This window comes from Haliotis rubra, unplaced genomic scaffold (assembly GCF_003918875.1).
Source record: "Haliotis rubra isolate DU_JTF1 unplaced genomic scaffold, ASM391887v1 Scf468, whole genome shotgun sequence".
Taxonomy (NCBI): Eukaryota; Metazoa; Mollusca; class Gastropoda; order Lepetellida; family Haliotidae; genus Haliotis; species Haliotis rubra.
The window spans coordinates 791,642-813,715 of record NW_025767155.1 but is presented as its reverse complement, the minus strand read 5'-3'; the positions used below and the strand labels follow the sequence as shown (position 1 = coordinate 813,715).

General features: G+C 38.8%; 1 protein-coding gene across 1 annotated transcript in view; it reads left to right on the top strand.

The window, feature by feature from the left end:
- The window catches only part of LOC124290496 (protocadherin Fat 1-like), a 58,759-nt gene extending 36,759 nt beyond the window's left edge, over positions 1-22,000 (top strand). The window contains exons 7-20 of the mRNA XM_046727206.1: positions 11,431-11,619; positions 12,021-12,155; positions 12,500-12,685; positions 13,027-13,152; positions 13,746-13,937; positions 14,046-14,171; positions 14,292-14,492; positions 15,736-15,873; positions 15,979-16,167; positions 16,474-16,602; positions 16,841-17,026; positions 17,243-17,389; positions 18,760-21,198; positions 21,500-22,000. Of these exons, the coding sequence (XP_046583162.1) occupies positions 11,431-11,619; positions 12,021-12,155; positions 12,500-12,685; positions 13,027-13,152; positions 13,746-13,937; positions 14,046-14,171; positions 14,292-14,492; positions 15,736-15,873; positions 15,979-16,167; positions 16,474-16,602; positions 16,841-17,026; positions 17,243-17,389; positions 18,760-18,951 (2,136 nt within the window). The 3' untranslated portion in view covers positions 18,952-21,198; positions 21,500-22,000. The remainder of the gene's footprint in view (positions 1-11,430; positions 11,620-12,020; positions 12,156-12,499; positions 12,686-13,026; positions 13,153-13,745; positions 13,938-14,045; positions 14,172-14,291; positions 14,493-15,735; positions 15,874-15,978; positions 16,168-16,473; positions 16,603-16,840; positions 17,027-17,242; positions 17,390-18,759; positions 21,199-21,499) is intronic.
- The last annotated feature ends 74 nt before the right edge of the window (positions 22,001-22,074 follow it).

Sequence of the window (22,074 nt, the reverse complement as noted above, 5' to 3'; positions counted from 1 at the left end):
TACAACATGGGGTTCCGACTGCTGCCCTCGGTTAATCCTTATCCTCATGATTTCAACCTGTTGAACATGAACCCAACTTCTATTACATCAGAAAATGTTTCATTCAGAAAAATATCATTGAACAAATGCAACAAGTCTGAAGAACAAATTCCTCAATGCGGTACTTGTTCATTTGGCACACAAATGGCAATATTTGTCCTATTTTCATAACTGATCCTGAATTCCAATCCGACTTTACACCTAAAACATTTAAAACCTTGTATAAAACCGAATGCACTGTTAACTGGTTCCTGTTGGGGCGACACACCAGAAAGTATCGACAGGATTCTGCATCACAGATCGGACATCATAAATGCATATAAGTATCACTTCATTAATACTGTTTGATCAAAGAGCCTGGTATGAGTGACATACAAAATACTTCAACATGTAAGCCAGTATCCAATTGAGAAAGAAACGTAACAAAACAATACATCAGTAATGTCTACTTTTGATACGACTCCTAAGGCGGCATGACCATGCCTCTACAGTACTGGATTCCAAATATCCTGGGTACAGCAACTGTACTATCAAATCTCTGTCTCTACGACAACCGTAATCACCAATACAATCAAAGAAGTTGTAGTTTCCAAATCCTTTGCTCAGTTCTTAACAAGTCTATACTCAGTTCAAATTCCATTCAACTTCAAAGTCACATGTCATGTACTTCTTCAACAAAAAATGCCAATACCTTCAATACAGTTGACTTGACTTTTATTCTTCATCAGTCCTTGAATGACCGACATTAATAATTATGATGATGCAGGTCCTCAAATCCTTAAACATATAGAGCCATCACTCCAAATCCAAATCTACATCTAACACCATTGAGTCGAGCTGACCATGTGCTCACATCTCTAGCCCTGTGTCAACTGATAGAATTACTTCCCTTGGCCCCTGGCTGGAGCTAACTGTCCCAAAATGTAGACCAATTTAGTTTGGCACAAAAATTAAAGTTTTGACATAAACATAATTCCAACTCTTAATTTTGGCCATAACAGAAGTGTCTTCTGTTTTCAAAGAGCTCATGCAAGCGAGAGGGAGGAGGGAGAGAGAGAGCGAGGGAGAGAGCTAGATAGAGAGCGAGAGGGTGGAGTTAGGGGGATGCGAGAGAGATTTGTCTACAATATATTCCTAGAGCTACTCGTCCTTCTTGTGTTTACCACATGAACGTTTGAGATCAATGATTTGTGTTACATGAAAGCAAGAAAAGCATTGCAGAAGGTGTTAAGAAATAGCCAAATGACAGCCTCGCCCTTGCTGCATACGCTCTGAACTCTGACCTTCTGGTTTCTTCGGGATTGACTCGTGTGGTTTGTGGTCACTTTCTACAATTGGGATGTCATCTGGGATGTTCAAAAACACTGACTGTTGGTTAGTCACTGTCAGATAGTACTAATCTCAAGAGCCATCTATTCTTGCGAATCCCTCAAAAGTATCAGAAGATGGATCAGCGCCTAAAGTAGACAATATGTCCAAGCTGTTGGAGATATACTTATGACAACATAAAACAATTTGTCCATTCAGTCAAAGAATACTTGGTTCAAATGTAGCCAAGGATCATCGAAAGAGCTGCATTTAGTATTGTAAATGACATACATAACCCAGTGGAAGTAAGACAATGTTTTTATCCGTCCCTCGTACCAGTCATAATTTCACCAGTTGTATATATTCCAGTCTTGTCTCTTCTCCACTATCACATCCTGTTTTGTTATTTTGGCCTTGCTCGGTTCGAGTGTATATTGGTTCCTATATGAATAATGAATCCGATGTTGCAGAAGGCTGAAGAGGCATTCGCGTTGAGAAAAGAGCGACTGTTAATCCAATCCCTTTTTTGTTTCCATACTTCCATCTGGTTCCCGAATGGTCAAAACAGTTATACAAACAAACATAATTATGATATGATTATAAATGGCTATATGGTGGTTAATAATCATAGGTTTTGCGATACTTTTCCCAATGTTTATATAACCGTCATACACGACTGACTATTTGGCTGAAGGCTGAAGGCTGAAGAGGCAGTCACTTTGAAGAAACAGTAACTGTGCTTCTCTTTCCACACTTCACTTGTTGTGGAATGTGCACCCGCCAACCCTCCAGCCAACCCATCATCTCACATTCAATCCCATTACAATAACAAACCGGTTCTTCAAGTGCCTATATATAAGCGCTCCCCATTTTAAGGTAATATTATACATCCTGATAGGACAAGCTGCCTCAACACAGAACTCCAAAATTCGCTCAAGTTAGCTGTGTGCAAATCTACCTGGGTTTTGGCGTGAAGGTGAGAAATTGCACACGTTTGCGTGTAGAGAAGATTAGACAGGTGCATGATGTGTCTCGCCTCAAAATCCACAAACTTCTGTTTGAGAGTATTCAGAAACAGGAATGAATCTCGTCATGCACTAGCAGACAAAGAACATCCCTGTTTGCCATCTTGATTGTATTGTATGTAGAGCTTATAGGTCAAGCGTGAATGCGTGTAGTAAATACATTATTTACCTAGCCTATCGTTTGTAAGAGGCTAAAATGGGTTTTCATCCGTCAGTCTGCCCGATCGTTCGTTAGCACTGAACATGTTCTGCAGGTCCCCAGTGACAAGGAGATAAACATATCCCATGCATTATCGGGTATAGGGAGTTTGAGTTTGAAAAACTTAGATGACAGTCACCATATTAGTTTGAAAAGATATTCGTGTCGTCATGGTATATGGGCTTGCATTATAGGAAGGGCATTAGTCGGAGCGAGTACACGCAGCACTTGTTGGTTATTTGGATTTAAAATGATCAACATGCATTGTATGATACTTGCTGATAGCATGCTATCGTGGAATGCGTAAATACTACCACAATGGCTTACACATAAATAGTTGAACAACGTGTGCGATTTATCAATTAACTGAAGCATTTATCCTTGACATTTGCTAACGGCATAAAAACATGTCCGTCATACCCGAATGGCATAGGTATTCAAATTCAAATGCAAATTCGATAACCGCAAGAGGGGCGTGAGGAAAGGGAATACATACCAGAGATATAATCAAATGACACGATACCTTATTGTTATCCTAGACATGGAACACATTGTTTAGTGCCAAGTACTGATACTTACAATCTGAACAAAAAGGGCCATGCGTTCGCTACGATGCTAAACATTATCATTATTTCCTGGAATGTGACATGCTGTTTTCTCATGGTCTGAATACTGAAAGTTATCACTTCACTTAGCTCCAAGACAGATTCACGTGATGGCTGCAAGGCCGCCAGTTCCGACATTGACCAAACTGACCTGTGTGCTGCTGGTCTACGTAAAGCTGACGACACAAGTCACCCCTCCGCCTTGTAACCGTGAGTATTCTTTACAACGATCCCTTGTACATCAGTAGGTCTTTGTTCATATTTCTCCCACAACAAAGAGAGTAAAGAATCTCAACACTGAATCAAATGTGAATATCATCTGTTGGTGTAAGTATACATGACGCACCGATGAGGCATGGCAATTAAGTACGGCTGTAGAAGATGATAAATTGTATTTGTACACATTGTATATAAGTCTTTATCGTAGGCCTCTATTCCAGCTGGAGACAACCTCTATGCCCCAGTCTTCATTAATTCCGAGGTGCAACAGACCATACCAGAAACATTGCCTGTAGACGCCAGCGTCGCAACACTGAGCGCTTCGGATAACGACACTTTGGTTTGTATCATGTCCAGTCTTTTTAAGATTTCAGTCGAGAGTAGAATGAAATGATTGTTCTGCTCTAGTTTCATCAAGGCAATACTCGGTTCATCAGCGTTCCGATGAAATCTGTGTCTGATTATAGTCAAGAGAGTATATAATAATGCTCTTGAGTAGAATCGGATTCCATTTGTTTTTGAGAGCAAAATATTTAGTGTTATCCCGACTGTACTCGCCATCATATATATGATATATACGCTTGCCTTTAGGCTGACATGAATCTGCTGAGTATGCCGTTTAAACATTACAGTGTAACTTCGGAAGCCTGACGTACAGCATCACCGGCGAAGGACCTGCAGCAACGTATTTCCGAATAGAAAAGGACACAGGAACAGTTTCTTTGAAAACCAGCCTGACAAACACATCCATCGTTGACTTCACTGTAAGTAGGAACTAGTATTTTGTCACCTTACCTGTACACGTCATGCTGTGTTTTCATTCCGTTGCCATTTCTTGTTAACAGACCAGTGAAGGTCCGGGTTAGAATGAACCTTCCGTAACACATGCTTGTCGTAAGAGGCGACTAACGGGATCGGGTGGTCAGGCTCGCTGGCTTGGTTGACACATGTCATCGGTTCCCACTTGCGCAGATCGCTGCTCATGCTGTTAATCACTGGATTGTCTGGTCCAGACTCGATTATTTACAGACTGCGGCCATATAGCTGGAATATTGGTGAGTGAGTGAGTGAGTTATAATTTAACGTCACATCGGCAATATTTCAGCCATATCGTGACGAGAACATGTTACATTGTAATGGAATATGTATATATTATAAAACCTGTCATCGAAGGACAGTAAAACAACTAGAATATCACAATTAGATTTAAAACTAGTGTGGAAGGTTAAAACTAATAGCACTATTGGGACAATACAAGATAAAAACAGGCTATAGATCGCCAACAACTGAAGGTCGATCACCATACTAGGGACCATGGGGACTTACAGTACCTTGGCTACCTGCATGGACCCTAGTTGGATTTACACCATCCCTTCAGCTGCTGGCGATTGTAAGGAATGTTAGCTACAAATTAAATGACAAAAATGCTACGTTTAAAAATCCTGGTAAGTTTAAATTGACTTGCGAAGTTTTGGGACTTACGTACCCTCTCAGGGGGACAATAATTTTACAATACTTCAACCCCCCTTAAGAGTACAGCCACTAACAATCGAAGTTACTAATCAAACTACCAATCATTAAAACACAGCTATATACAGAATATATTAATCAAAATTCATTTATGAAATCAATTTCTTTTAAAAAACCAAGAATTAAATGAAGATGAACAGAATTAAAAAGATCCTTAAGAGTTTTAACATTGAAATATTTATCCCTTATGATGGAGAATTCAACACAGTCAAGCAGGAGATGCTTGACTGTGACTCTCTCATCACAAGGGATACAAAACGGAGGATCTTCACCATTAACAAATATTTGTGAGTGTATCTTGTATGGCCAATGCGACATCGTCGCATAATGACCTCTTGAAATCTGGACTGACAACCCAAGTAGGTGTAACCAATGTAGGGTTTTATTGCATGTAATTTATTAATACCGACCTGGGTGTCCCACTTCTTTTGCATCAGATCGCGGATGTATGTTCTAATGCTGGCTTTATAATCAGAGTATGGAATGAGAAGTGGTGTCACAGATTTGTTGAGTGCTGCCTTGGCAGCAAGATCAGCCATTGTGTTCCCAGAAATGCCAACGTGGCTGGGTAACCAACAAAAGACGATGTCGCATTGGCCAGTAGCAAGTTCATTGTACAATTCAATAATTTCTAATAAAAGTGGATGTTTGCAAGAAAGATTTCTAATCGCCTGAAGGCAAGAAAGAGAGTCAGAAAAGATGATATATTGTTGATATTTACGGTGTGAGTTAATATATTTTAAAGCTGTTAATATGGCGTTAGCTTCCGCCGTGAAAATAGAGCTGTTATCAGGCAATCGAGATGATATTGTTCTGGATCCAATGACAGTGGCACAAGCAACTGCGCCACCATCCTTGGATCCATCTGTATATACGGATGTATAGGTATTATATTTATTTCTTAATTGACTAAATTCTTGTTTATACTGTAGATCATTAGTTTCTGATTTTTTAAATGTGGTTAATGTTAAGTCAACTTCTGGCCTCACCAATTGCCAAGGAGGAGAAGAAAGAAGACGGGAAGGAGATATATTGTCCAGCTCAATGCCAGCAGCAGAAATATATTGTTGGATTCTTATCCCAAGAGGTGGAACAAGTGAAGGTCTTTTATTATACAAATCCTCATAAAGAGGATTAAAAACGCAAGTGTGAGCAGGATTGGATTCATTAGAATATAACTTTGTAATATATTGTAGGGACAATTTGTTTTAAAGATGGCTCATCGGCCTCAACGTAGAGACTGTCAATGGGAGAGGTTCTGAAAGACCCAAGACAAAGTCTTAGACCCTGGTGATGGATAGAATCAAGTAGTTTGAGGTTGCTTTTACAGGCCCCACCATATACGATAGAGGCGTAATCAAGCTTTGAGCGGACCAGTGATCTGTAAAGGTGTAGGAGCGTAGCTTGATCCCCTTCCCACCTTGAATTAGACACGACTTTCAATAAATCGAGTGCCTTCAGGCATTTAGTTTTAAGAGATTTGATATGCGGAAGAAAAGTTAAATGGGAGTCGAAAATGAGACCTAAGAACTTGGCCTCCTTTACAACCTTGATGGGAGTGCCATTTAAAGTTAGTTCTGGGTCCTTATGTGGCTTATATTTTCGACAGAAGTGTATACAATTAGTTTTTGATTTAGAAAATTTAAAGCCGTTTTCAAGACACCATTTATTTATTTTGTTTAAACACAATTGCAGTTGCCGTTCAATAGTATGCATATTCTTACCACGACAAGAAATATTAAAATCATCCACAAAAAGTGATCCATCTATTGAATCATTTAAAACCTTGGATAAACTGTTGATCTTGATGCTAAAAAGTGTGACAGACAAAATACTGCCTTGTGGGACACCCTGATCCTGATTATAATGGTCAGACAGGGTAGAGCCCACGCGGACTTGAAATTGCCTGTCAGCTAAAAACTTGGATATAAATTGAGGCAAACGGCCTCTCAATCCAAAATCGTGTAAATCTCTTAAAATCCCATGTTTCCAAGTAGTGTCATATGCTTTTTCTAAATCGAAAAAGATCGACACTGCATGTTGTTTTTTAATAATGGCATTTTTAACAAAGGATTCTAAACGCACTAAATGATCGATCGTACTTCTATTTTTACGGAAACCACACTGGATATCTGTTATAAGGTTATTGGTTTCCAAGTACCAAACAAGTCGATTATTTATCATGCGTTCCATGGTCTTGCAAACACAGCTTGTTAGTGAAATCGGTCGATAATTCGAAGGATCAGTATGGTCACGTCCCGGTTTAGGGACAGGAACAATAATAGCATCCCGCCAAGAAGCAGGAAATTTTCCAGATGTCCAAATAATATCAAAAATGGTTAAGAGGGTCTCTAAACATGATTCTGGTAGGTGTTTTAGAAGCTGATAATGTATCTTATCAGCCCCTGCAGCAGTATCATGAGCCTGGTCAAGAGCAGTACGAAGCTCATGAATAGAAAATAGTTCATTGTATTCTCCCCTATTATCTGAATTGAAATTAACAGGTTTCTTTTCCTGTTGATTTTTATAATTTTGGAATTGAGGTACATAATTCGATGAGGAAGAGTGTTTGGCCAAAGTTTCTCCAAGTTTATTTGCAATATCAGATTTACTAGTTAATAATTCGTCTCCATCTTTAAGATGCTTAATGCTAGATTTAGAACCCTTACCTTTTATTTTCTGGATCATATTCCATACTTTTGATATCGGCGTTCGTGAATTTATTTTTGATACATAATTTCGCCAGGATTGACGTTTATTTTGTTTGAAGGTACGCCGTGCCTTAGCATTTAACATTTAAATTTATTCAAATTATGGACCATAGGATGGCGACGGAAATAATTCTCAGCTTTCTTCCGTGCCGTCCTAGCCTGTTTGCATTCAGCGTTAAACCATGGTTTTCGGATGTGTGGAATTGCAGAGGATTTGGGTATACACTCATCAGCTACTTTATTGAGTTCATCAGAGAAATATTTTATTGCATCAGGAACATCTATAAACAGTGCAGGTTGAAGTCTGTTACAACAGAGAGTTTGATATAAATTCCAGTTAGCTTTTCTAAAGTTCCATCTAGATGATGGGGTATTATCAGATGGGTTCACAGGCTTTAATATTGTTGGGAAATGGTCACTTCCACAAAGATCACTGTGGACTGACCATTCAAATTCATTCAATAGGTCTGGGTCTGTAATTGATAGATCTAGAGCTGAATAAGTTCCGTGCCAGGATGTAAATAGGTGTTGGAACCGTCATTATATATGCATAAATCATTATCTGAACAGAACTCTTCCAATAGTTTACCTTTAGCATTAGTATTTGTACCACCCCAGAGTGGGTTGTGGCCATTTAAATCTCCCATAATAATACAGGGTTGTGGGAGTTGGTCATATAGATTTTGAAGTTCACTCTTCTGAAGAGCTGAAGACGGTGAGATATACAAAGAGCATAATGTGAGCGTAACCTGAAAAGTGAGTCGAACGGCAACAGCCTGTAGACCAGTAGTAAGTGAAACAGGGCTATGGATAATATTCTGCCTGGTGAGGATGGAAGATCCGCCAGTGGCCCTGTCACCCGGAGGTGAAAAATAATGATACGCATTGAAATGGCGTAAGTCAAAAGTGTCCGTCTGTTTTAAATATGTCTCCTGCAGACAGATTGCTGATGGTGTATAATCTTGGACTAATAGCTGCAATTCACTGAAGTTGGTCTTTAGTCCTCTGCAATTCCACTGTATGATATTATTCTGATAACCTATCTCTTGGGGGGATTTATGGGGGATCTACCCCGCACTTGTTTGGTGGGCGACAAGCTGTGTGCCCTAGTATGGACGGCTTCAGTCATGTCCATATCATCAAGAGATCCATATTTGTTGTACAACTGTATTCTGTTTTCTGACCCTTTGGGGGGTCTTCCACTTTGTGCTTTTGAGGAATCAGGTTTAGGTTTATTTTGGCTTTACCAGTTTGTTGACCAGTAGATGACGATTGAGACTTTGAACTCGACTGAGACTGTTTACCAGAAGATGACGCTGACTGCTTTTCAGACATAACAGGAAGTGAGTCTGTAGTTTGAGAAGACATTGCAGGGTACAAGAGCTCTGGAGAATCGCTTTTGACCCAAGTCAAATTTGTTTGACAGCTTGTGGACAATTTGGGCACTTTAAGAGCTTGACTCAGATGGTGTTGCGGTTACTGAAGCATATGTTTCCTTAAGGTCAGAACTCTTTACAAGTTTTTTGGCTTCGGAAAAGCTAATGTTTTGGGTAAATTTGATCTTGTTAATTTGCATTTGTTCTTTCCAAATAGGACAATCTTTGGAGAAGGAGGAATGTTCGCCTGAGCAGTTGGTGCATTTTTTAAAATCACTGGTACAATCTTCTGTTGTGTGTGTCTTCTCACCACAGTGAGCACACACAACAGACAAATCTGAAATATTTACACCATGTCCATATTTCTGGCATTTAAAACACCTGAGCGGGTTAGGGATGTAGGTGTCAACTTGGACGTTACAATAACCTGCCTTCAGTGATTTGGGAGCATTTGGTCATGAAAAGGAAAACAGATATGTATTAGTTTTGAAAGTTTCATTGTTTTTCCGAGTTGTAAAACGTTTGACATAAAGCACGCCTTGGTCCTTCATTTCAGACACTATGTCAAGTTCTGACATGTCAGCAAACAATCTGTCACGATCTCTGACAATGCCTTTGCTCGTGTTGAGTGTTTTGTGAGCAGTGACCGTGACCGGAATACCGACAAAGGTTTTCGTGCTCAGAAGGTTCGTGGCTTGATGTCTTTTCGCACACTCAACAAGTAGAGCACCAGAACGTAACCGCTTAATGTTCTTAACATCACCGGCAATACCTTGTATACCCTTCGAGACGGCAAAAGGATTCAATTTCAATGGTGTCAAGTCAACAGTTTCAAGTAGAAGAAAACGTGGCCAATAATCAAGTGAGTTGGGCAGTCTATGGTCAGTCTCAACAGGATCAGTGTCAAGTGTACGCTTGGTCTTTTATGGGGTTTCATAAGCCATGTTTAGTTTTTAGAATTCATCATCCGAGCTCCCCACCCACCACGGAGTATCACAAGGACAATGCTAAAACCAAGTGGATTTCCAACTTGCAGCACCAAGGATACCCGGATGATATACTCCAGCAGAAGAATTAAAAGATTAATAGTTCCACCAGATTGGCCCATGAGCCACCGCCTTCTGGGCATAAGACTCTAGGCAAAGTTCATAACATAATAATTCAAAATCACAAACGTTTTAGATAAACAAGTAAGCCCGAAATTAAAACAATTCCAAATGTAATTTGTGCAATGACATATATAGATATAGTCTATACACAGGGCTTGGCGTGACCAGCCGATTGATAGAACCGGGCCAGTTCTACCACCCGTCTAGGTGAAGTAAGGGGCGAAGTGGTGTGTTGGGCAAAGGAACGCTAATCCTGGAACCAATGCCCTCAACCACCAGAATCCCGTCCTCCACCGACACAGGGGCGCAACCCACGGCAAACGGGTTGGTGGACCTAATATCCCCCCGGGTCCACAACGGGGGGTTGAAAGGCGCTTAGCGTGACCCAGCACCCACCACGAGGAGGTGGCCTTTCATGGGTGCCTGGAATATTGCTGAGTGCGGCATAAAACTAAACTCACTCATGTTAACAGGGTTTCAAAGAACATAAAGAACGACAGAAAGAAAGACCTTCCTTTATAATTTGTGTTCCAGTATCCAGGTTTGCATTGCAGGTCAAGATTATGTATAACTTCACTGACTGTTTTTTTGTTGTGCTTGGTGTTTTAAAGAAAGAAAATAGCTGAAATAATAGGTTTTTATATAAACACGAGTTAATATTTGCTGTAGTCTCATTGTGCTTTAACTGATTTCAGATTCGTATTGTGGCACAAGATGGAAGCTCTCCTCCTTGGAGTTCCACAGGATTGTTGTACTTAAAGATAACAAGAAATTTTGAACGCCCAGTATGGAGTTCTGCAACGTATACTACCAACATCCCAGAGACAGTCCCAGTGCTTCAGAATATCCTGCGTGTCACAGCCACAGATAGAGATGCCCAGGTATTGATTACCTCCCTTGAAAACATCCAAATCTCACGTTTCACGAATGTGTTAACAGTTGAAACATTGTATCATTTAGTGTTGAGCATCATTACAACACCACACTTTACATTTCAGCCCCCCAACAATGAAGTGACGTATGAACTTGTAGGAGATGCTGCACAGCTCTATTACTTTGAGATTGACAGTTTCACTGGTGATATCCGCCCGAGGCGTCCACTTACTTTGAATCCAGACAGAAGAGTATTTTTTTTGGTTAGTTGTTTGACAGAAAAAAACGATTGATACTCTTACTCATCTTAACCTGCTTTTGTTTTGAGTTAATTCCTTACCATTAATCTTGCAACAATTAAGTGGGATCAGAGAGCTATATGCCAACATACCTATATTGCATAGGTTTTTGAAGAGTCTGAACTTGTTTGTTTCAGTTTGTTGTGATCGCTCGAGATAAAGGCAGCCCTCCTCTCACTGCTGCATTCAATGCCTCTGTGACAATAGCAGTGTTCAGAAACAACAACGCCCCTCGGTTCATCCAGGATTCCTACTCCATTACAGTATCTCAGGGCCTGTCCAGTGCCACGGTCATCTCTGTCAGGGCAGTTGATGATGACCTTTTGGTAGGTGAAATCTGTGATTATTGGCAACTACTTATACTATAAAAAGCCTTGATTCTTTTGATCACTAAATAGCTGTTTTTGCATTGCTATGATGAGCAAAGACTTATCCTTTGACAACTAGGATAGGTTGTGATGAACCGTTTTAATAACATCATTGATTAATTTCATTATATTAATTTCATTATAATTCTGAGATAACTGACTGTGTTTAGCTTCTTAAATTATATCCATGAGACAAAACTGTATTGAAACAAATACAAATAAAGATATTAAAGATAGAAGAAAAGAATTAACATGAAATACTTCTATATCACTTCTGCAAGTCACATAATGTTTTCTTCTATGTGAGTTCTGTCAAAAGAGGTTTACCCTGTCATACATATGCTGTGTTTCCTTCACAGACGGAATTCAACCAGATCTCATATTCCATCGAGGGTCCAGCAAATGCTCTGGCTCTGTTTACAATTGATGGGTCAGGAAATATCCAACCAACAAACCCTGCTGCTATCAACAGTGCCTCAGAGACAAATTATAAGGTATTTGTTAACCTTGTATCCATTTACATGAAGACATGGAATAAATCATACAGGCATCAGATTCCATTCACAGTTTGCAGATGTGGAGTTCTTTAGAATCTTTAGATTATTGGGATAATCGCTTACATATAAGGCTCCATCTCCAATTGTCTCTATGAAACTGTGTGCTGGATGAGTTGCAGCTGCAGGATGTGTGCTTATGTTTCAAGACATAGTTCAGATCTGTTGGAGTATCCTTATTTTGAACACTATAAAAATTTACTCATTTTAATTTCAAGAGGTATTATGCATTTCACATATTTGCATTATTTTGACTGACTGTATTATGATGTGCAACCTTACAGATTTATGTTCGAGCTGAGGACAATGGCAGTCCCAAACTGTACGACATTGCCCTTGTTGAACTCACCATCAACCGGAACCTGAACCCACCCATCTTCAACCCCGTCACCTATGAAGAGACCATTCTGGAGACCAGGCCAATTGGAGACGTGGTTCTCAGAGTGACAGCTTCAGATGCTGATAACCTGGTAAGCAGTTGTTGTTAAATGAAATGTCATCTATTAAAAAATTACTTATTTTCTTTAGTCTTTGCAGACTCTCAATCACTTGTTTTTCACAAAGTATAGTCCATTAAAAACTGGTTTATTAGTGAAAATAGACAGACTTATTCTCTTGTTGAAATATGACCCGTTAACAAAGTGACGTTTTCTGACAATAAATACATTCTTTAGTCCTTTTGTGTGTTGGTAAACATATGTTTAATATGATTATAGTTTAAGAATAACATTGTCTGTATTCCAGGTAAAAGAGTTTTGTTGTTTTTGGGTTTTTTTATCATTCTTGATGTGGCACAATCATTCTCTTTCAGAGCCCCAACAATGAGATTACATACTCTGCCTTTGGATCTGGCCTGACGTTTTTCAATGTTAATAGCCAGACAGGAGAAGTGACAGTGGTCAATAACCTTGTCCAAGATTCCAACACAAGATATCAGGTGACTTAGCTCTCTCCAAGAACTACTGTTGTGATAGAATGTCTATGTTGTTCTATGAAATTGTTGTAATGACTTAGCATCTCCTCTTCTGTCTGTTGTCAGAGACCATGTAATAGATCTGTTCACATTTCTGACACTCATAGATCTTTGTAACTGGAAAGAGACATGTTTTTTTATATTGAGTTAGTTATTTATGTATCCACGTGCACTGTTTGGGAAAAGAGGAATCTGATCAAAGAATGTAATTTGTCTTTCTTTATTATATGCATTTTAAAGTTTGATATAACATTTAAACATTGGTTACATCTAGAGGTATCCCATTACATCACCTGTGTACAAGTTGATCTTTGATTAGTATTGAACTGGTTCTAACATTTGGTTATAGCTACAAGTGTTCAACCCAATCATTTAATGTTTCTGATTATAGGGAATTTAAAATCATATGGTGATGGTTATAAATCAAACACACAAAAAAGACATATTGTTTAATTCAACATTTGAGCAGAGTGATTTTCATGCAATGACCTTGTTATAATATTCAGAGTGATTGTAAACAAATTACTGTTTGTCTAATCAGCCTGTATGTTCTTCAGCTGACAGTCCAAGCTACAGATAGAGGTGCCAGCCCTCTGTCATCAGCCCAGCCTGCATCTGTCACTATCAACGTTGTGAGGAACCAGGCCTCCCCTGTGTTTGTACAGACCCCTTACGACACCACTGTGTTGCGAACAGCAGGAGCCAACACCCCAGTTGTCACTGTAACTGCTACTGATGCAGACACAAGGGTACATTCCTTTTTCAAGCATTGATTTAATTTCCTTATTGTTTGTGTGTAAATATTTGGCTTATTTTCATGTTTATCTGTTATATATTTCATCTTGTAAATGTTTCAGAGTCCCTACAATGAAGTCACATATGGTATTGCCAGCATGACCATCGACAGATTCCGAATCAACCCAACAACAGGGGAGATAACTCTCACACAAGCTATTGCCTCGGATTCTCAGGCTCAATATGGGGTAAGAAATGTCTTATTTCAAGATTGTGTTGAGATGTTTTCCCAGTTTTCCATTCACTTTTTTATTACTTCTTTGTATGTTTATGATTTGATTATATACGATTGTCTCTTCTTTTTTCAGGTAACAGTTTTCGCACAAGATGGAGGAAACCCAAGGCGTGTGACCTACAACACATTTACTGTGGGAGTTGATCGTAACCTCAATGCACCGTTCTTAACAAATCCTTCAGGACCAAACTTTGAAAATTCCACCACAGTACTGGAAACTATTGGCTTTGATTACCTTATCTATGATGTGGATGCCTTTGATGCAGATTTATCGGTAAGAACCTTACAAGTGTGATTGTAAAAGGATGATCATTTAGATATATAATGTCAACCTGATAGACACAGGACTGCTTTAGAGTCACATTTCCATTCCTGTTTTTGTTTTTTGTTGTTTGTTATAGACAAAGCATGGACCTCAAGTTCATATAATCCTGTGGAATGTTTGTTTTTGACTTCATATATATATTCATATATATATATATACTGTAAGCCATTATAAAATATATCATTTCATGTGGACGTCTGTCTGCAAAGGATAAGTTAAACCTGGATTCATCTGACAAGTCAGTCATCTGGCCGTGTCCTGTTGCCAAGATTGGCCCCATTTACTGCCCACCGCTGTCTGGCAAGTCTGTGGCGATGCAATAAGGTTGGACCACGGTAAGGGTGCCGACACCGGATGCTTAAGGCAACAAGGCGTCCTTGCACCTTTTGGGCACTGAAATGACGTTGACTTGTCCCAATTGTCTTCCTTTGCCTCATCATCAGCTGTTTGGAACCGATTTCGCAAGTGTGAAACTCGGATATTGCGGTTTTGTCGAGCCGTTATCACAGGTGGTGCACCAGGTCGCGGACGATCAGCAACACTTCCGGTAGCCCGAAAACGTTGTCTGAGTCGACTTACAGTGGATGGATGCACATTAAAGTGCCTGGCAATCATCACATCTGAAGCACCTTGGCTGACCATACCGATAACCTGATTCCTTTCGTCTTGTGTCAAGTGTGACATTTTCTCAAAGTGATTGAGTTCCACAATTCCTTGTGCTTTAACAGGGCCTGGGTGCAGGTAATGCATGTGCACAACGTGTTTCATGAATGTGGTCGTGTTTACGAGAAATGTCAAAGGTTCAGTTTTAAGTATCAAAGTTCATGTGAGAGGAATGCTCCGGGACTCGAACTCGAAATGGACCAGAATAACAGCCTGTTATCCCCACATCCTCTGTATCGCAAATATCTTCAATAGAACTTTTGTGAGTTTGGACAACAAATACCATTGGACAAGTATATATATAATATAGTTATGTGTTGGTATAGGACAATACTAGCATTTAGATACACTAGAATGGTCTCAGACCTGTCTTCCAAATGTGTTGTAATGGAGTTCTGTATTCATCAAGATTTATGAGGAAGGTACATTGAACGAACCTAGTTGTAAAGTTTTTTTTAGGAAATGAAAGATCTATCTGTTTGTTTAACATATGTTTAGATGGAGATATTTCACTGTTTGTTCTGTACAGGATCCATACAGGTCACTGCGCTTCTCCATCATTGGAGAAAATACTGCATCAACCTACTTCCTGATAAATCGTGACAGTGGTGAGATCCGTCTCAAGTCCTCTCTTCTTCAGGACACCCTCCAGACTCGCCAGTACAGAGTAAGTACAGAGATCATTGGTTAAAGCAGTCCCTTTTTTCGTGTTGATGTTTGTATATACCTTTGTAAACCATTACATTAATAATTGTTCTAATTTGTTCTGCAGCTGATTGTAGCAGTCACAGATGGTGGTGATCCACCAAGGCCTGCTCCCTCCACTGCCACCATTACTGTCAATGTCATCCGCAACCTGAATACTCCACGCTGGGTCAATGACCCTTACAGTGCCACTATTGATGAGACTATTGGTGCAAATGTCAACATTGTCAATGTCCTGGCAGTTGATGACGACATTGTAAGCATGTTTACTGTTGTGTATTACCAAACATTCAGTAACTGAAGGAAGTTATAAACGTTAACTGAAATATCGGTGCAAACTAACTCTTGTATCACAATGGAATGTAGCAAATTAGCAGAACAAGGGTTTAATTTTCACCAATCTGTGTATCATTACAGCTATAAAGTATACATTAACTGCAATTTTGGAAATAGCAGTAACTGAGATAAAGCATGTGTTAATGATATAATTAAAGGCATTGCTTAGATAAATTCAAGTGCAAGAGCAACACATTTCAGTGCATTACATGATTTTTACCTTCAGAATGCATTCAACCGTGTGAGCTATGAAATTATTGGGGACAGCACTGCACCTGCATACTTCGACGTGACACCAGGTGGTAGTATCATTAGGAGGCAGTCACTACAAAGTATTCCAGACACCAGGTTCTATGTAAGTCTTATTTTGTTATATTAGCTGAAAATACTTGTGCATTTGATAACGTGATATGAATTAGTACAATAACCCAAATCTGAATAGTCCAATTATTAGGATACTAATTTTGTGTTATATTTTGTATTTGATCAAGGAGTTTTGGTATACTTAAGGAATATTTTTGGAGAGAGAAAGATAAATGCTAATAAACAAATACCTCTAGCTTGTGGTTTACATGAAACATGTATTTTTACAGTTGAGAATTGTTGCCTCCGACAATGGTGTTCCACCTAAGACCAACACAACTGTGGTGTCGATCATCATCAATCGCAACCTAAACACCCCAACCTTCAGCCAGTTGCTATTCACTACGGAGATTGATGAGACTACAGAAGTAGGAACGGCAGTTCTGAGCATCTCAGCCACTGACCAAGATTCTGTGGTATGTACACACTTTGACACAATGATGTCTTATCAATATCTATCTTTTTGCTGCCAGTTTGTGACCTTGACTTTGTTGCTAAATGAGTATCTACGAAGCCCAAATTCACCAACTTCGGATGATACAAGTAGTTGCCATCATAACTACAACTGTTTACATCAGCATGTAAATATGTACGATGAGGTCATTGACATTAAAATCTGTTTCTGCACCCAGGCCCCGTACAACACTGTGCAGTATGAGGTCAACAACCTACTTTCCAGTGTTCCTGGGCGGATGTACTTCATGGTGGACCGGAACACTGGCGCAGTCAGCCTCAGGTGCTTTCTGGAATCGGACACAAGCTACACTGGAGTCTACACAGTGAGTTGAATCCTTCAACATGAAGAAAGCCGGAGGAAACATCGGTGTGAGAAATCAATATCATGTTGCAAATGTAACAATGTAAGGTTAAGAGATCATGTTTTCATTTCCCCCAATGCAAATCCGTGGAAGAATAGATCCATACCATATCCTTCAGATCCGTTATTGTGATATCAACCAATTACCAGTGATCTATTCACCTGAACTTAAACTTATGGAGACAGGTGAGACCGCCACAACTGTTTCATATTTAGATTTATGCATAAAGATTTAGAGTGACAAAAAACTCTCCACAAGGTTTTGTGACAAAAGGAATGATTTCAACATCCCTTTCATGTCGAACAACATTCCAACAACTCCAGCCTTTGGAGTTTACATTTCACAACTTTTGAGGTACAATCGAGCGTGCTCTTTTTATCAGGATGCCAAAGAGCATCATACAGATCTTGCTCAGAAGTTGGTTGATCAAGGTTACAACATTCAAGACCTCAGTAAAGCTAATGGTAGACACTTGGAGGACATTTCCAAATTTGATGCATTAGTGACAATAATGATGTCCGATGCAATTCCCTATTTTGACTTATACCATAATTATATAATAATTAATAATAATTTCAGGTGAACAATTGACTAGACTTAGCATATATTTATGACGGGTGCCACCGGTTGGGCAGGATAGGCTCACCTTTTCGCGAACACCTGGTATCATCACTATTTTATACTGATTCATAAACACATGCTACATGTGTATGTCATCGTGTCGCATGGTGACAATCACTGGATTGTCTGGTCCAGACTCCAGTTCTTTACAGTCAGCATCGTATATCTGTTATACTGCTGAAACAAAAATATACGCATAGTCACAAATGGACAATCGACTCTTTTTCCAATGGATGTGGAAAAGGGATTGTCGCTTCTCTTAATATACCTGGCCATTGTGGCACCAATGATATTCACTAGTTGTATCACCTCTACATATGTCCCTGTAAAGGAACCACCACCATTGCTTGCCTTACACATACCTTGCCCATCGGCTTGCTGATGGATGTTGTGATTAAGAATTAATATGCAAATACAGTACAACCAGAAATTATTGAGAATTTAAAGATTGTAAAATCTTTTTTTTTCACTCATTACTCACGTATTAAATGTGAATATTAGCAGAACATAACCCTTCACAAACAAATGAAAAAGGATTGACGGAGTTGTCCCTCTTGAATGAAACCAAGCACTTGATAGCTGGTCAAGGTTGTTTATACTAGAAATCCAATTAAACATATTCCTAAAATTCTCAGTAATTTCTCATCATACTATAGACAGTAAGCATAGGTTGCAGTATTATGGCAATATTTATTCTTTATTTTCTCCAGATTATTGTTGACGCAGTTGATGGAGGTGGACTAAGGGCTGATCCGCCTGCCAAAGTTGAAATCACCGTGGACAGAAATACAACGCTGCGGTCACCCAATGATACAAATTCCATGTCACCCAGAGCATCCCTCTGTTGTCAGGAACCTCTGCTACCGTACTGGGGTGGAAGCAGTAAGACTTACATCACTTGATGTATATCATATGAGTACTGGGGTAATCGACGCAAAAGCATTCGGGTTTATGTTCTACAATGTAATTTACACAGTCACTATAACTAAATACTTCAATGCGCAATATTTTCTGGTTTAAATGTGTTACTATGGGTTTATATGACTAAGGCGGATTTCCATGAAGCTGAAAGTCTCAAAATTGCAAAATGTATCCTATGAATATTTGCATTCTAGCTGAACACTTTGTTATACAGACGCTTTAATGTTACTTTCTATTGACGATGAAATTAATTTTAGTTGTTTGTATATTCTCCTATAAGGGATCAACCTTTACTATGTGCAGTGCAACTTTGAATCCATTAAGTCCATTCTATGTGTCCCTCACAGTTCCTCGGGTCCGGTACATGTCAATGAATGAGTTGGATGGAAGTGTGTGTCTGTGATTATATATTTATTATTTTGTTCATTAATACATGTATCGTTCGTATTTATCTTGTACAACATCAAATTTCGAAGGGTAATCATGTTCGTAATACTATATTATGATGTGGACAACAAATATACATTCATTTTCAGGAAAACATCAATTTTCAGCACTACCATTTACAATGCTTTTCACAGCAGTTTTATTTTACAAGCGATGTGCCATGATAACCTCTCAGTGTAGTCATTAGTGTGTGATTACACTGACTCTCTGGCACTGGCGGAATGATATTATGCGTATGCTATCGAAAACAAGGACCAATGAAGGAGGAGGCACTGCGCTTTCCACTAACCCCAGTGGCCCTGAACGAATCATGGGCTTGATTCACTTTCTGTTTTATTTCTACATTTGACGCTAAAGATCCTGAAGAAATCCTGCGTTCATTTACTTTCTCTTTTACATATACTTCTTTTATCTTACCCTTGTGATCCTAAACGAATTCAGCACTTGATTTACTAAGTCTTTCTCTTTTACATATACTATGTACTTTTACCTAACCCTAGTGATGTTGAACTATCCTGATTACTGCGTCTTTTACATTTTCACTGGGTTTTTTAAACTAATCCTAGCGTTCCTGGACAAATCCGGTGCTTGATCATTTTTTTTAGATATCAGTTGATTGATATCAGAATTACAATCCATTATAGCTTTTGACACAGTTTGAATGTTTCACAGATCATTGTTTTGTTGTTAATTACTGATCTAAGTATTTTCTCAATTTACAGATACTAGCATTACTTTATAGAGAGACACTATCATTGTGTTAATACTAGTTGGGTTTTTTCAGTTTATTTCATTATACGTTTTTCTGGTATGGAATCGATGTGTCAGGTAAGTCAATAAAATTTCACAGGTAAGAGTATATGTGAGCCAAGGATATGTCACAACCAACGGAAAGCATGGCCATAACGCCCCCTAGAGGTATAAGTATGTGTAATGGCGGCCGAGTCAAAGAGTCGACTCATCAAACATCCAGGTGAGTTGGAAAGTATAAGTAGGGTATCATATATACGTACATTACATTAGCAGTGAAGATCTTATAGAGTACATTTCTTTTGTTAGTTTGAATACTATGAAGAAGCAAGGGTTATTGACATATATATTGGGTTAAGTTTAGTTGATGTTTTACGTCGCATCGGCATTGTTTCAGGCATATAGCCACCAAACCAAGTATGCGTACAAACACACTTTAATTACAAAGTCAAAAGGATTTTCTCAAAATACATAATTCTTCATTATAGTATTATTTACAAATAGAAAAGTCATAACATCAAATATTATAACAGACTTTTTGTCACGTGTGTGTGTGTGTGTGTGTGTGTATGTATGTATATATAAATATATGTATGTATGTATGTATATGTATACATAGTTACAATTTATGATTCAGACATGTATACAGTATTGGGGTAAATCGAGCATATGTAATATTTGTCATGTAACTGTGTTTCAGTCAGAATCCAATCTGCAAATAACCTGCATGTTTTAGGCATATATATATAATCTTCAAGTGACGAGAGTTATTGTTTGAAAATGTATGTTCCGCAGTCTCCTAAATAAAAGTGGCTTATATATATGAACTATGTAAACCATTACAGATTTATGATCGAGTTGAGGACAATGGCAGTCCCAAACTGTACGACATTGCCCTTGTTGAACTCACCATCAACCGGAACCTGAACCCACCCATCTTCAACCCCGTCACCTATGAAGAGACAATCCTGGAGACCTGGCTAATTGGAGACGTGGTTCTCAGAGTGACAGTTTCAGATGCTGATAACCTGGTATGTGGTTGTTGTGTAGTCAGTTGACGTTACACAGACTGCTGGTTCTGTTACAAAGTAAATTTTAACAAGAATTGTTTTTGTTTCTTAAAGATTATATTATACTCAAGAGTAGGTTCCGAAAATCAAAGATTGAGAACATCTTGAAATGCATGTACATGGAATAGAATGTTCGGAGTATTGAGCGGGACACATGCAACCAATAGGAATATGCATCATGCAATGTTACCTTCATGCATGAATGTAGGGAATAATTGATACTTGATAAAACATTTCATACTTTGATTTGTATTTTATACAGGACATGGGATAAATCGAAAAGGATTCGGCATACCTGTTTCCTGAAAAACGTGGAACCCGTACCAATATTCAAAGTGTCAAGTCTCCAAACACATGCATGCATCAAAAGCGTGTCGTAATAGTCGACTTACGAGAAGCGAATTAAATGTATACGTGACCTGGCTCATCATGTGTGACCTTGTTGATCATGTGACCTGGCTGATCATGCGATCTGGCTGATCATGTGACCTGGACATAAGTCATGGTGGTTTCTAATGGAAATGTAACTCGCGGTAAATGTGCAAAATATGAATCGATATAACGCAAAAAGATAATGTTGTTTTTTTCTGATATCTGTACTGTTTTGGTTATAACCACTTGACAAACACTTTTTTATGATGAAAAGGTGCAGAACAAAACGGTTTAATTTTGTGTAAACTTGTCCTGTAACTCGGAACCTTTGTACATTGGTTATCATAAAAACGAATGGACATAGTTGAAATCAAATAAACATTTGCCGTCATATTGTTCCTTGTTGTCTGTTAGTATAAGGTGACAGCTATTAAATCTCCGGAAACCCATCACCATAACCCAGGA